The sequence below is a fragment of the Heliangelus exortis genome, chromosome 29 (genome assembly GCF_036169615.1).
Source record: "Heliangelus exortis chromosome 29, bHelExo1.hap1, whole genome shotgun sequence".
NCBI lineage: Eukaryota > Metazoa > Chordata > Aves > Apodiformes > Trochilidae > Heliangelus > Heliangelus exortis.
This window is the reverse complement of record NC_092450.1, coordinates 2,493,370-2,509,604: the sequence shown is the minus strand read 5'-3', so window position 1 is coordinate 2,509,604 and position 16,235 is coordinate 2,493,370. Positions and strand designations below refer to the sequence as shown.

General features: G+C 45.7%; 1 protein-coding gene across 1 annotated transcript; it reads right to left on the bottom strand.

The window, feature by feature from the left end:
• Positions 1 to 467: 467 nt before the first annotated feature.
• CCDC47 (coiled-coil domain containing 47) lies at positions 468 to 16,213 on the bottom strand. Its single transcript, XM_071728579.1, has 13 exons — positions 15,893 to 16,213; positions 13,439 to 13,704; positions 13,171 to 13,278; positions 11,183 to 11,357; positions 10,312 to 10,433; positions 9,173 to 9,238; positions 8,475 to 8,576; positions 7,161 to 7,271; positions 5,726 to 5,811; positions 4,532 to 4,590; positions 3,485 to 3,594; positions 2,929 to 3,096; positions 468 to 1,766 (listed from the first exon to the last, which is right to left on the bottom strand). Exons 2-13 carry the CDS (start codon positions 13,697 to 13,699, stop codon positions 1,686 to 1,688), a joined length of 1,449 nt encoding a protein of 482 aa, XP_071584680.1. The 5' UTR covers positions 13,700 to 13,704; positions 15,893 to 16,213; the 3' UTR covers positions 468 to 1,685.
• Between the last annotated feature and the right edge of the window lie 22 nt (positions 16,214 to 16,235).

Sequence of the window (16,235 nt, the reverse complement as noted above, 5' to 3'; positions counted from 1 at the left end):
AAGGGAAAGGAGAGACGTCCTCAGGCGCCTGCCCCACCCCTCAGCAGCCACCGCCCTCCCACCAGCCGCCGCCCTCAGAGGGAGCAACTCCCAGCGGGAGGGAAAAAAATCTTCTCCACCCTCGCAGCAGAGGTAAGGTAAGGTCCTGGGTGTTAGGAATTGCCCAGGAGCAACGGGGCTTCATGATTCTACCGGCTGAAAGGAACACGGAGTCCAGCCAAGCAAAGCAGGCAGGTGGAGGGTTTCAGTTGTATTTTACTTTTTCATTAGATTGTTCATTTGAATGTTCGTATTACAAAATTAGCTGCCACCGCCCACAGATGCATGGGACTTGAGGAAAGGTGTCCAAAAGAGCACAAACCAGTATTTCCTTGGTGAAATAATACCACGTTAATCTTTAAAGCTAAATAGTGCCAAAATTTCACATCATCTCCATTAGTTTTGGTTTTAAATAATTCCACCAACCGTTATCAAATCAATGTATTTGCATGTATCAGGTTACAGACATTTGCATTTAAATCTGTTTGAAATATCCCATGCTGGAACAAGAAGTTGAAGCAATTGCTGTTTCAAATGCAGCTCAGTCTTATTGCCTCAGAGTCAAGTTTGCACGAAGTATTACACCAAAAAAAAAAAAAAAGAAAAGCAAGACATTGTTTCCCCACAAAACCCACTCTGTTACAAGCAACAATAAAACACCTTCTAGACAGGAAGCATTTATAAAATGCAGAGCTCTCTGGTAGCAAAGTGCTTGCACGGGGGCATTCACTTCATTCTCCCAGTTGATACTCAGGAACCTGAAGTGATCATTTCCCAGCTGAAGAGGACACAACCTCTAAAATGTTTTAACTTTCTCAGGGGACTTGGCAATGGCAGATACTCCACTGATTCTTGCTTCTGGCTGAAATGAACCTCAGCAGCTGCTGAGGAGAAAACTTTTTGAGGCAAACTCAGGTAAAAAACATTCCAGGAAAGGTGGTTGAAGCTGCTAACTCAGCACACACTCCTGAAGAAGCACCATGCTGGCATTACAGACTTCACATTCTATTATGTTGCAGCATTCAAACCCACAAGGAGGAAATTTCATGTATTCCACTCTTGTATCAACCCCATCTTTGTGTTTTACACACCAGTCGTGCCCACAGGTGACCAAATACTGTTTCAGTCCCTCGGTTTATTAAAAATAAAATAAAAATCACTTCTACTGAGCTTAAATCCCTGAAGAATCCATACTGTGTATGGAAGGCTCTAAATTTTGTGCCTTTTCAAGCCTGATGCAAAGAAATGCACAGTAAACGTTTATTGTGCAGTCTTCCCCTTCCCTATCAAATAACCCCAAGTTTTAAAACCAAAGCATGAATGTTTTAAAGATGGACAAGTGAACAACCTTCTTCTTTTTAAAGAACAAATGACAGCATTCAAGAATATTGCAAACTTTTTTTTTTTTTTCCTAAACAAGTAGCAAAAATTGATACCACCTGGAATAAAACTGCCGAGCCAAAGCTCTCTACACAGACCTGCACGTTGCTGTAATACTTAAAACAAGTAACACCAATGCAAGGAGCATTTCTCTTAATGGCTACTAGTGTTCAAAAAAAGTGGAGTTAGGATGGAGTTCTGGAGGTCTTTGTACCCTGGGAATTCCAAAGTCCACAGGTGGCAGCCAGACCCTGCTGAGGAGGGAGTCACATTGCTTTCACTTTGATTTGCTTCATCTTCATCTGCTTCTTCTCAAGTTTTTTCTGTTCACGACGTAAAGCAGCTTCCTGTGGGTAAAAAAAGAGATGATAAAATGGGTTGGGTTGGAAAGGACCCCAAAGGTCACCCCCTTCCTACCCAAACCATGGGCAGGGACACCTCCCAGCAGCCCAGGTTGCTCCAAGCCCCATCCAACCTGGGCTGGAACACTTCCAGGGATGGGGAAGCCAAACCCAACCCAAGCCCAAAAGAAAACCAAAAGAAAGAAAGAAAACCAAAAGAAAGAAAGAAAACCAAAAGAAAGAAAGAAAACCAAAAGAAAGAAAGAAAACCAAAAGAAAGAAAGAAAACCAAAAGAAAGAAAGAAAACCAAAAGAAAGAAAGAAAACCAAAAGAAAGAAAGAAAACCAAAAGAAAGAAAGAAAACCAAAAGAAAGAAAGAAAACCAAAAGAAAGAAAGAAAACCAAAAGAAAGAAAGAAAACCAAAAGAAAGAAAGAAAACCAAAAGAAAGAAAGAAAACCAAAAGAAAGAAAGAAAACCAAAAGAAAGAAAGAAAGCCAAAAGAAAGAAAGAAAGCCAAAAGAAAGAAAGAAAACCAAAAGAAAGAAAGAAAACCAAAAGAAAGAAAGAAAACCAAAAGAAAGAAAGAAAACCAAAAGAAAGAAAGAAAACCAAAAGAAAGAAAGAAAACCAAAAGAAAGAAAGAAAACCAAAAGAAAGAAAGAAAACCAAAAGAAAGAAAGAAAACCAAAAGAAAGAAAGAAAACCAAAAGAAAGAAAGAAAACCAAATCCTAAACCAAATCCCAAACCAAATCCCAAACCAAATCCCAAACCAAATCCCAAACCAAATCCCAAACCAAATCCCAAACCAAATCCCAAACCAAATCCCAAACCAAATCCCAAACCAAATCCCAAACCAAATCCCAAACCAAATCCCAAACCAAAACAAAACAAATCCAAACCAAAACAAAGAACAAAACCAAAAAAAAAAAAAAAAAAAAAAAAAAACAAAAAAAAAACAACCACAAACCCAAAACAAAACCCCAAACAAACAAACAAAAAAAAAGACAGACCTCCAATACTTGGGTCTGGAAGCCCTCCCAAGTTTCAGAAAGCAGCAAAAGCAGCACCTGAAGGGCTTCTGCCTTCCAGGCACCAAGGAATCAGAGCTGCCTGTGCTGGGGAACATCTCCCAGCACTGTCTGAGCCTCCTAAACCCCATCTCACCTCCAGCCGCCGCTGTTTCTCGGGATCCTCCTCGTTCATGATCCGTTCCTTCTCTGCCCGTTTCTTCTCCTCCCGCCGGGACTGAGCAGCCTCCTGCCTCTGCACATGGGTCAGTTTCAGGAAGTTTTCCTCCACCCGAGCCCTGTTCTTGTCAGCTTTTTGCTTCCCCTTTTCAGAGAGAAACGCTGTTAATACCAAACAAAACCCAAGCCCAAAACCCAAGCCCAAAACCCAAGCCCAAAACCCAAGCCCAAAACCCAAGCCCAAAACCCAAGCCCAAAACCCAAGCCCAAAACCCAAGCCCAAAACCCAAGCCCAAAACCCAAGCCCAAAACCCAAGCCCAAAACCCAAGCCCAAACCCAAGCCCAAACCCAAGCCCAAACCCAAGCCCAAACCCAAGCCCGGGTTGGGTTTGGTTTTGTTTTGGGTTGGGTTTTGGTTGGGTTTCTCCTCCCGGGAAAAGCTCTCTGGGAGTCATCACAGAAACATGAGACTCAATATTTAGGATCTAACAGGTGAAACTTTGTAACTACTCAGAGACTACACACAACTTACTTCTCTGTTAAGACGAAACTTCTTGGCTTTGTCAATGCAGTAGATAACCATGCTCATCAGGGGCAGCAAAGACTCCATGTCCTTTGGGGAAGTGTTGCCTAAACCAGGCACTAAAATAAGAGTTTCTTGTTAATCCATTATCCTGTTCCATGATCCTGGTATCCTGCTGGGCTCTGCAGAGGGACCTGGACAGACTGGAGAGTTGGGCTGATCCCAAGGGGATGAGGTTCAACACAACAACCCCATGGGGAGCTCCAGGCTGGGCACAGAGTGGCAGAAAGGGAGCTGGGAGTCTGGATTGCCAGGAAGCTGAAGAGGAGGCAGCAGTGTGCCCAGGTGGCCAAGAAGGCCAATGGCATCCTGGGCTGGCTCAGGAACAGCGTGGCCAGCAGGTCCAGGGAAGGGATTCTGCCCCTGTGCTCAGCCCTGGGGAGGCCACAGCTTGAGTCCTGTGTCCAGTTCTGGGCCCCTGAGCTCAGGAAGGAGATTGAGGTGCTGGAGCAGGTCCAGAGAAGAGCAAGGAGGCTGGGAAGGGATCCAGCACAAGTCCTGTGAGGAAGGGCTGAGGGAGCTGGGGGTGTTGAGGCTGGAGAAGAGGAGGCTCAGGGGAGACCTCATCACTCTCTCCAACTCCCTGAAAGGAGGTTGGAGCCAGGGGGGGGTTGGGCTCTTTTCCCAGGCAACTCTCAGCAAGACAAGAGGGCACAAGAGGTCTCAAGTTGTGCCAGGGGAGGTTTAGGTTGGACATTAGAAAGAATTTCTTTCTGGAGAGGGTGCTCAGCCATTGGAATGGGCTGCCCAGGGAAGGGGTGGATTCTCCATCCCTGGAGATATTTCCAAAGAGCCTGGATGTGGCACTCAGTGCCATGGGCTGGGAACTGCAGTGGGAGTGGATCAAGGGTTGGACTTGATGAGCTCTGAGGTCCCTTCCAACCCAGCCAATTCCATGATTCTGTGATGTCATTTGTCATGTAGAAATGACACAACTTGAGCATCTGACTGGCACAGATAAAGCAAACTCAGACACCCAAACACCAACTTTCTTACCGTTAAATGTAAACAAAAGTGTCTTTTTAGTTTCAGGCAGCTTTGTAAGCTGCCCCTCCCTGGCAGGAAAGAAAAAAAGGGACTAGAATGAGTGAAGAAAAAGAGAGGCATACAAACTAACCAAGTTCATTAAAAAAAAACCTCATCAAAAGCCAAGAGACACTCAAATAAAATAAACAAGATTAAAAGCCTAGCTGTAGCACACTTTAAAGTTTCAAACTATTCAGATTCCTGCAATGGTTAATTCAAAAGTGGTTTATTTGTTAATGTAACCACATGCTAGCACCATCCAGTCTGACTTTCAGGCCATCTGAGCCCTAAAAATGCTCAGAATGTCCTGGATATTCTTCAGGACATTCAGCTTGACATGTGCCCTGTTGTTTGCACTTCTACAGATCTCTAAATATCAGGTAGAAAATAAATTTTTTTTCCTAAAGAATTGATGTCTTCACTGCCCTGAACTCCACAGCATTCTCAGCCCCCCATTTCACCCACCCTCCTAAACCTGGCAATTTTAGCACAAGGTACACATGCTGCTGCCTTCTAATTGAATCAAACTGAAACACAATTGAATTTAATTCCTTTTTTTTTTTTTTTAATTTTTTTGGAGGACACTTTCCCATTCTTCTGGGGCTCATTTCTATGCCTGTGAACTTAATCCATCCTTGCCAAAGCCTACATGGGAATTCAGAGAAATCCCCCACCACTTCCCACTTGTCAAGCAGCACCTAAAAGCACCTCAAAACTGGGAGGTTTAGAGAAAGAAAAAAAAAAATGCTGCATCTGTGGATTTCTGAAGCAAAGCTGAGAATCATCCTGAACACAAATATCCAGGGACAGATCCAGGAACAGAAGAACAAGCAGCCTCTTGGGTTTCTCATGACCCTGCAGGCTTTGCTTAAACCTCTTGATGCATTCAAGCAGCACCTGAGTTCCTGGGCTGAGCTGTCCTCCTGCAGAGTTATTACTCAACCCTTAAACTTCTGACATGTTGTAAACCCTTAGTGGGATTACTCAGTTTTTACTCTGCAGCTGCACAAAAATCAACATTAAGCCCATACAGCACTTCCTTCTGCATTAATGCAGCACTGGGGGGGTGTTTATTCCCCTGTATCCCCTTTGCTCCCAATTTTTCTCAGGCTTCACACTACAAACAAGTTACAACTGGGAGGAGAGAGGGAGCTTTGTACCTACTCTTGCATAAGTTTTGGACCGGAGAACTGGTCCGAGAACTGGACGGACTCAATCCTGTCAGCATAGTGAGTGAGGAAATGGATCATCTGCAAGAGAAACCAGGGTTAGTTTTTCCCAAAACTGATTCATCTGCAGCCTACCCACTCCCTATGGGTTTGCCAAACTCTACATTCTTCATTTTTTAATTTTTTTTTTTTTTAGCTCAATGCATGGATTTAACATGAGTGACTCAGATAGTAGGTATGTAACTCTTTTCCAGTTTTTTGGTGACAGATGTCAGCTTTGAGGAGCTGCAGACACCCCATCAATGTGCCCTTGTGGCCAAGCAATGTGCCCAGCAATGTGCCCTTGTGGCCAAGCAATGTGCCCAGCAATGTGCCCTTGTGGCCAAGAAGGCCAATGGCATCCTGGGGTGCATTAGAAAGGGGGTGGTTAGTAGGTCAAGAGAGGTTCTCCTCCCCCTCCATTCTGCATTGGTGAGGCCACACCTGGAGTATTGTGTCCAGTTCTGGGCCCCTCAGTTCAAGAAGGACAGGGAAGTGCTTGAAAGAGTCCAGCGCAGAGCTACTGAGATGATTAAGGGAGTGGAACATCTCCCTTATGAGGAAAGGCTGAGGGAGCTGGGGCTCTTTAGTTTGGAGAAAAGGAGACTGAGGGGTGACCTCATCAATGTTTTCAAATATGTAAGGGGTGAGTGTCAGGGAGATGGAGTTAGGCTTTTCTCAGTGGTGACCAGTGATAGGACAAGGGGTAATGGGTGTAAATTGGAGCATAGGAGGTTCAAGTTGAATATCAGAAAAAAATTTTTTACTGTAAGGGTGACAGAGCCCTGGAACAGGCTGCCCAGGGGGGTTGTGGAGTCTCCTTCACTGGAGACATTCAAAACCCACCTGGACACGTTCCTAGGGGATGTACTCTAGGGGGCCCTGCTCTGGCAGGGGGGGTTGGACTAGATGATCTTTTGAGGTCCCTTCCAACCCCTAGGATTCTAGGATTCTATGATCAATACCCTCCTCCTTAAACCTGATTTTGAAGCCAACTTCCAGGCAGTTTTAGGTCTGCAGTTCATGTTAGACTAACATGGTCCCAATCCCTGTGTTCCTGCCTCCAGTTCCCATCTGCCACTGACTCCAGGAGCCCAGCCTTGGACTTTTCCAGGGCTGTCCTGCAGCCTCAGTGGTGATGTGAGCATTTTTGGAGGAAAGAACATGAAATCCCTTTTGTATATATTTGGATATGTTTAATACCAGTTGCCATGTAAAAAGAAACAAGATGAGTTAATTCCAGCCTTCTTCCAGCCCTAGAACTTCCTTAGGGTCTCAATTTCTTTAGATCTCACTAAAATCTAGGAGAACCTTATAGGAGATAAGTTTTTTTTTGACAAGCTGGAAGTGCCTGGGTTCCCAAGATTTGTACTCCTTTAATTCAAGATTACCTTAGCATCCATCATTCCCTCAGTGACTTCCCCCATCTCTGACAAGATAGCCAGTGAATCTGGAAGCCCATATTTTGCACCAGACTTGGGTTTATCACTGCAGAACTCACTCTGTTTCAAAAGAAAAAAAATAAAATAAAAAGATAACATGAGCTTGAAGTATCTTCTCAAACTGAACTGTTCCAGCACAGTAAGACCACCCCTAAAAGTACTGATAAAAAAGGATAAAAACTAACTCAGTCACTCAGTGTGGCTGGGGACATGGCAAGCATAAAGCCTGCAGTATCCATAGCCCTGAAATGAGCATTTCCCTTCAGTAGTTAATGTTTGAAGGAAAAAGATAAAAAAATTGCAGCACATCCAGGCTGGAATCCTCCAAGTGGATTAAGGCATTTTGCTTACATTGTTTGCTTGGCTTACAAGACAGAAAACTCACTCTATCCTGGCCCAAACCAGGACAAAAAGAAATAACTGGCATCCCACCAACCACTCTGCAGTGCTGTCAGGAGATAAGTTTTGAAAGACAAGATTTGCCAAGCACTGCTTGTTGTCCCTGAATTCTTTGCAAGCTTCAGGGCATGAAGATATGGAAAGTTTTAATTTCTGATCACACAAATGCAGATGACTTGGACCCAAACAATCCACATCACATAATTAAGGTTACTTCTCAATCCCTGAAAAAAATCAGTGGTGCAAATTAAATGAGGAGAAGTGACACTCCTGTTATTCCATCCCATCATACTTTATCCATCTGAGGGATCACAAGGCTCCATTTTTTGCTTTGTCTGGGACCAGTGTCCTGGGAGGATTCCATTTGTCTCCCTTGATCCCAATCCCTGTGTTCCTGCCTCCAGTTCCCATCTGCCACTGACTCCAGGAGCCCAGCCTGGGACTTTTCCAGGGCTGTCCTGCAGCCTCAGTGGTGATGTGAGCATTTTTGGAGGAAAGAACATGAAATCCCTTTTGTATATATTTGGATATGTTTAATAATTTTTCGTTTTTTTGTTATTCCTGTTGGATTAAAGCTGTGTAGTTTAGTTTCCAACCCATAAGTCTCTCTCCCTTACTCTCTATCAGGGAGGGAGGTTAATAATTATTTCTATTATTTCTAATATTTCTGTTTCATCTGTTATTTCTTTAATTGCTGACCCAACCTTAAACTGCAACAAGATCAAAAATGTCTTTTCCCTCCCCACAAATTCCAACAGGTCAGTCACAACTTTTCAGCTGTTGCCAGGCAAATAAGCAACCTACAGATTCCAGGCTCTTTTTCCCACTTTTTCATGTTATTATTCCAAACAAGATCCTACATACCAGGTCCTGCATCTCTTTCTGAAGTCGTACCAGTGCTTTTCTTGTCCCAACAGCAAACACATAGGTGTCCATATCTTCATCATTCATTGTTACTTTTATTTGCTGTGGATCAGAACATCAACCTTGGTCAGATTTATATAATAAAAAAATTGAAATTGAGACCTACATCTTTTAAGACTTCAGTGGTTGATTCTTAAGAACAAAGTGAGGCCAGAGACAGCTAAGCTAGAGCTGGTTGATTTCAATTATAAATACATGGAAAGAATATTCACAATTCTTCTTCTAAATGGGATTTCCCTTGACATTTTTGCAGTTTGGGGATTCCCCTCATCTCCAAGAGCAAGGGTGAGGCAAAATTCTTCCAGGATAGAAGAGCCAGACCAGCAATAAAACAGCTCAGTTCAGGCAAACTGAACAGAAAATCACCTATTAAGGATTCTAGACCCACTTTTTATCAAGATGAGGTCTTGAAACATGTCAGAACAACTCAAACAATAAAAACCAGGGGTAAACCAACTCATCAGCTGTTGGCATGACATGGGCAGAAAATAGGAAATGATTCCTTCAGATTATTTAGATCCTTCAGATTATTTTTACTGAACTGAGAGGGACAGGGAGACCCCCAGCACTTCACTTGTCACAAAGAAGCAAAAGGATGGAGTTTTTTTTAGAGGTGATCTCAAGGGCTGAGTACACACCACTTGGTCAGAGGATGGCCTCATCATGCGTGCAAGAACATTCAGGAGGTCTTGTCTCTTGAGGAACTAAAAAGACAAAAAAGAAAAGAGCTGAGGGTACCCAGAGTGCAGCACTTGACTGGCAGACAGCAGTGGGGCTCAAGGAAAAAGGACACTTAGAAATAGATGTTTTTCATGGAATTAGTTAGCTCTGAAGGACCCCATTTGGAAGTCCTTCTGCTGCTACTCTCTGAGTTAGGTGCATTTCTCAGGGCCTTGTTCCCTCAAGGTAGAAACTCTTCCATTCCACCTACAGGACTCTTTATTTGTCTTTCTGCCTTGGAATTCCTGTTGGTCCATTCCTCCCAACACTTGAAATCCCTTCTAAACAGCAGCTGAGCTTGTCAGCATCCAGTTAGCTCTGTCTACAAAACACTTGTGGTTTCTGTGCTCTTTCTGTCAGCTTGAGTCCTGTGTCCAGTTCTGGGCCCCTCAGCTCAGGAAGGAGATTGAGGTGCTGGAGCAGGTCCAGAGAAGAGCAAGGAGGCTGGGAAGGGATCCAGCACAAGTCCTGTGAGGAAGGGCTGAGGGAGCTGGGGGTGTTGAGGCTGGAGGAGGCTCAGGGGAGACCTCATCACTCTCTCCAACTCCCTGAAAGGAGGTTGGAGCCAGGGGGGGGTTGGGCTCTTTTCCCAGGCAACTCTCAGCAAGACAAGAGGGCACAAGAGGTCTCAAGTTGTGCCAGGGGAGGTTTAGGTTGGACATGAGAAAGAATTTCTTTCTGGAGAGGGTGCTCAGGCATTGGAATGGGCTGCCCAGGGAAGGGGTGGATTCTCCATCCCTGGAGATATTTCCAAAGAGCCTGGATGTGGCACTCAGTGCCATGGGCTGGGAACTGCAGTGGGAGTGGATCAAGGGTTGGACTTGATGAGCTCTGAGGTCCCTTCCAACCCAGCCAATTCCAGGATTCCATGATTTCCTCTTCCCTACTCTGGTGAGCAGAACACAGCCCTGCTCAGCTCTTCCCTTCGTGTATTCACCACCCTGTTTGGGACTGAGTGAAGGAGTCAAACTCCTTGGTGCTCTCACTCCTCATGGAAAATCCTCCAGAACCTGAAAACTGGTGGCAGGGGAACTACTGGAAACTCCTTCACCCTCACCTTGAGCTGGATGAGCATCCCCTCACAGCACACCCTGCCAGAGCACCACAAGTTATAGATGTGTTCATTTTCTTGATTTAGTTTCCCAGTGCTTGTAGCTTCTTTGTTAGTGCCATCATCCCCTGAAGAAAACAAACAGTGGGGAAAATGAAACAAAACAAAACAAAAAAAAAAAAAATCACAAAATTAACCATGAAAGTTTAAACATATAAACAATAAAATTAACAATAAAAATAACAATGAAATTAATAAAATTACATATAATAACATACATATAAAAATACCAATAACATTAACAACAAAATTATCAAAATTATCAACAAAATTAGCACCAACAAAATCAGCACCAATACCAATAAAATTAACAACAAAATTAATACCAATAAAATTAACATTAATACCAATAAAATTACCAATAGAATTAATACCAGTAAAACTACCAATAAAATTAATACCAGTAAAACTACCAATAAAATTAATACCAGTAAAATTACCAATAAAATGAATAACAGTAAAATTACCAATAAAATGAATAACAGTAAAATTACCAATAAAATTAAGAACAATAAAATTAATAACAGTAAAATTAACAATAAAATTAATAACAATAAAATTAACAATAAAATTAAACATGAAAGCTTAGAGCTCAGCTGTTGCTGAATTACTTCAGTATCACCATGATGTTCCTGAATAATTTATAACACCATAATCTTCATTTCAGCACTGCCACACAATTTGTCTCCAATTTATCATCAGTTTTACCCTGCATCTGCACAGCAAAAGTTCCTCCTCTCTCAAGCCTCCACATTAGTCTAAACCCACCTTTATTTAACCAAACTAAAAACAGATCCTGGGCCATCCTGGGACTTACCAACAAGAGCAAAGTTACTCTCTAGCAGCTCCCTGTGAGTGCTGAACCAGGCATGAGCCAGACGGTTGTTTTTGTTCTTCCCAATGATGTAATTCATGATGTAAGCAAGAAGCCCTGTGACCATCAGGATCTCCATGTAGTAACTCTCCCAGCTGTTCTGGAGGTGAGCAGGGACCTGGGGTAAATGATCAGAGAGTCTCTTTTATCCATGGAATGAGCAGATTCCAGAAACACAACAAAGTTCAGAGAAAATTCTGCCCCTGTGCTCAGCCCTGGGGAGGCCACAGCTTGAGTCCTGTGTCCAGTTCTGGGCCCCTCAGCTCAGGAAGGAGATTGAGGTGCTGGAGCAGGTCCAGAGAAGAGCAAGGAGGCTGGGAAGGGATCCAGCACAAGTCCTGTGAGGAAGGGCTGAGGGAGCTGGGGGTGTTGAGGCTGGAGAAGAGGAGGCTCAGGGGAGACCTCATCACTCTCTCCAACTCCCTGAAAGGAGGTTGGAGCCAGGGGGGGGTTGGGCTCTTTTCCCAGGCAACTCTCAGCAAGACAAGAGGGCACAAGAGGTCTCAAGTTGTGCCAGGGGAGGTTTAGGTTGGACATTAGAAAGAATTTCTTGATGCAGAGGGTGCTCAGCCATTGGAATGGGCTGCCCAGGGAAGGGGTGGATTCTCCATCCCTGGAGATATTTCCAAAGAGCCTGGATGTGGCACTCAGTGCCATGGGCTGGGAACTGCAGTGGGAGTGGATCAAGGGTTGGACTTGATGAGCTCTGAGGTCCCTTCCAACCCAGCCAGTTCCAGGATTCTAGGATTCTAAGAGGGAGAAGCTTTATCCCAAAGGTGGATAGGGCTGAGCCTACACAATGCACTTGGCACCACGGGCACACAGGAACTGGATGAAGCCAAGAATTTAGGGAATGCTGTTACAAACAACTTCTCTCTTCCAAGTGAGCCTTGTGCTAGCCCAGCTCTTCAACCCACTGATTAAGCTTCCAAACCCTCTTTAGCTGATCACCACGTGACTTCTGGTGAAATCTAAAAGCAGTACCCAGTGTCCAGGAGAATTTTCAGGATGCCACCAAGCACCACAGACTGTGTGGGGGAGCAGGGATGTCTGCCTGACCTTGTCATCTGCAGAGGATCATTCACTGCATCACCCTCCAGTCACAAAAGCACCCACAGCTTAAGTTTTACTCCCAAGTTCAGCCCTAAGACTTAAAGAGATCTTTAGAATAAAGAGAGAAGAAAAATGCAGCCTTCAAGCATCAAGTTGTTGTGTGAAAGATTCTCTAGGGAGGCAAAGAGAAGGTTTTTTAAAGCCAATCTCTCAGTTTCCATCAGAGGAGTCAATTTCTCATCTGAAACTGGAGACAAACTAAAAATAGGTGATGTTTATTGTCAGAAAATCTTCATGGCAACCTCCTCCTCCTGACAAAGGACCCAGGCATTCTAGGATGATGTTTGATTTTGCTCTGGATTAAACAAAGGTCAGCCCTGCAACTCCTCTACACCTCCTGTCTAGGCATGGGAGTAAAAGAAGTCTTAAAATGCTTTAAAGGTCAAAGCTGGGTTTTTCCAAATGTCTGATTTAATGAAGGATTTCCTGATTTATATTCCAGTTCTCAGTTTGAACACTGAATGCAGCACCAGTCCAAGCATGGGAGCTCCAGCAGCACAAAATAAGCACTGACAGCCCAAACACTACAAATTTTACTTGCTTAGTCCTACTTGCTATTTAAATTTTAGTTGCTATTTAATTTTAGTTGCTATTTAAACTAAAATAAAACATGGAATTAGGAGCTGGCACACCTGAACCCCATTCTAATGCTATCCTGTTGCATTATTTCAGGTGCTTCTTGTGTCCCCCTTCATCTTCCCATTTTTACACTCTCCTTAACTCCAATTCTTGAGGCCAGATTCTCTTCCATTTGTACCCCAATAACACTCCAAGCATAAAACCTTAAAAAAAATAAGTGATAAACCATTTACACCTACATTAACTATGGTGATGGGGTCTTTATTTTTGCTAGGAGATGCATCTGGTTTCTCTTCATAGCCTTCAAATTCCTCATCATCATATGGTTCACTCTCAGTGTCACCTTCCTAAAGGGCAAAAATCACAAACATGAAAATCCAAACCCTTGAAAAAAATCCAGGAGAAAAAAAAAAACCAGAAAAAAATCTGCAAAATCCAGAAAAGATGAGAAAAAAAGCTGCAGAGATACTGTTAGGAACCACTTAGAGGAAGGAGATGAGGTGTTACCTGTGCATCTGCATCATCAAAGTCTTCCTGATTCTCATCTTGTCCTTCAAGCTCTACAGTGGCTTCCTCCTCATCATCCTCTGTGGTGATGATCCTCTGAGGAGACTCTGTGACTGCATCTTCATTAACATCCTCAAACTCAGCAAAGTCATTATCATCATATTCCAGAATGTCATCTCCATCCTCAAACTCATCATATTTTGCCAAGGAAAAAGTCCAGGGGATGAAGAGGAGAGTCATAAAAATATATAAAATCTTCATTCTCACTGAAAAAAAAAAAAAAATAAATCAAACATTGCACAGAATCCATATTTCTTCTCTTAAATGCCATTCCTCCAGGAATGCCCAAATTCCATGAACACTAAAAAAAAAAATGTCAGGGACAGAGCAAAGGGAAAAATAAACCCCTGCCTGATCTTTTTATCTGCTGTAGGAAGACTCCTACAGGAAAAATTAATTTTGCAGGTGATGTTTTAGACTCTTTTGCAGCAGGAGCAGCAAGTTCACATCTGGCTGGTTTGTTGGTTTTTTTTTTTTTCCCCTTCCTAATTTTTTTCTGCTTTTCTCCAAACCAAGGTCCAAACGGGCACTGATTCTACTCCTACATTTTCCAAAGAGCTCCAGAGGATGAGCTGCAGCAGCCAAGCCTCCTTTTATTCCCTCCTGCAACCAGGTCTGAGTGGGAGTGGGAATATTAATGAGATTGTTCTCCTAAAAACTTGAAATAGGAACAATTTGTTTCTAAATTAAACCCAAACTCCTCCGAGTCCCACATGCAGGGAAACCACTGCTACAAATGACAAGGCCAGCTCAAATAATTGACTTTGACTAATTATTCTCAGCAGAACTTGTTCCCAAAAAGATTAAGGGAGGGAAGCACAGCGAGGTGAAGCCTGGGAATTGAGCACAACTTTTTTGGGGATGTCCCAATTTTATGTGAATTCCAAAAGGAAAACAAAAACTGATTTGCATGTGACACAATTTGCATCCCGAGGTTCAAACCAGGGAGCCACCTGCTCAACCCAACCTCAGCTGTGTCACAGGAAGAATTTTGAGACTCTGGGGGTGCAGCCACTCCCAAAAGACCCCACAGCCCCCTAAACCCTTCTGCAAAACCAACTCCAGCTCCTTCCCCAGACACCGTTTGAGCAGAGCAGGGGACACCCCTCACTCCTCTGCCTCCAGGCAGAGCAGGGTCCAAGTACAACTCCACACAGCACAGCCCTCCAGACACCCCCGTGTCACCCCCTTTCCCTTCCTCTTCCCCTTTCCTTCCCTTCCTCTTCCTTTTTCTTCCCCTTTCCTTCCCTTCCTCTTCCCTTTTCTTCCCCTTTCCTTCCCTTCCTCTTCCCTTTTCTTCCCCTTTCCTTCCCTTCCTCTTCCCTTTTCTTCCCCTTCCTTTCCCCTCTCCTTCCCCCTTTCCTTCCCCTTCCCTTCCTCTTCCTTTTCCTTTCCCTTCCTCTTCCTATCCCATCCCCTTTCCTTCCCTCCCCTTCCCCTTTCCTTCCTCTTCCTTTCCCTTCTCCTTCCCCTTTCCTTTCTCTTCCCCTTCCCCTTTTCTTCCCCTTCCCTTCCTCTTCCTTTTTCTTCCCCTTTCCTTCCCTTCCTCTTCCCTTTTCTTCCCCTTCCTTTCCCCTCTCCTTCCCCTTTCCTTCCCCTTCCTCTTCCTTTTCCTTCCTCTTCCTATCCCATCCCCTTTCCTTCCCTCCCCTTCCCCTTTCCTTCCTCTTCCTTTCCCTTCTCCTTCCCCTTTCCTTTCTCTTTCCCTTCCCCTTTTCTTCCCCTTCCCCTTTTCTTCCCCTTCCTCTTTCCATTCCCCTTCCCTTCCCCTTCTCTTCCCCTTTCCCTTTTCCTTCTCTCCCCCTTTCCCTTCTCTCCCCCTTTCCCTTCTCTCCCCCTTTCCCTTCTCTCCCCCTTTCCCTTTTCCTTCTCTCCCCCTTTCCCTTTTCCTTCTCTCCCCCTTCCCTTTTCCTTCCCCTTCCCTTCCCATCACTCCCGTTCTCCCCCCAGGAAGGCTGCGGTCCAGGGGACGCCCCGCAGGGTCCCGCCGAGCCCCCCGCACACATCTCCGCTCCAGCTCCCTGCAGGGACACAACTCCGGCTCCAACAACCTCCCCGCTTCCCCCCTTCCCGGGTCCCTTTTCCCCACGTCCCGCTCTCAGGCAGCGGTACCGAGGGCCCCGCAGGCCCCGCACGCCCGGTGCCCTCCGGGGTCCACCACGGGGCCAAGGGGAGGCGGTAACGGGGAGGGGAAGGAGGGAAAGGGGAAGGCCGGAGCGGCCCCATTCCCGGCAGGGTGCGGGGCTGCGGGACCCGGTGCGGGGCCCCGTGAAAGGCTGGGGGGGGGGGAGGGGCCGGTGCGGGGCTGCGGGACCCGGTGCCGGGCTGCTGGACCTCGTGCGGTACTGGGGGGAGCTGGTGCGGGGCTGCGGGGCCGGTGCGGGCCCCCCTTACCTGAGTCACGCGGCTCCGTCCCCGCCGCCGCTCGGGCCCGGCCCTCGCCCTACGCTCCGCGCCCGCCACCGGCGCAGCTTACGCGCTTTGCGTAGCGAGGCGCATGCGCACTGCGAGCGCCCGCGGCTGCCGCCGGGGCTGCGTGTGCGCAGGGGTGGGCGGGGGCGTCCGTGCGAGCACACGCGTGGGCAGCGGGCAGAGAGCCCCGGGCCTCACACCCCAGGGAACCCCGGGACCCCGGGTGGAACCCCCCAAGGGCCCTGACGCCCGGCCCGGTTCTCCCGCCCTTCTTCCGCGGCTTCACCCGCCTCCAACGCGCATGCTCCCGGGGGCGCGCTGACCT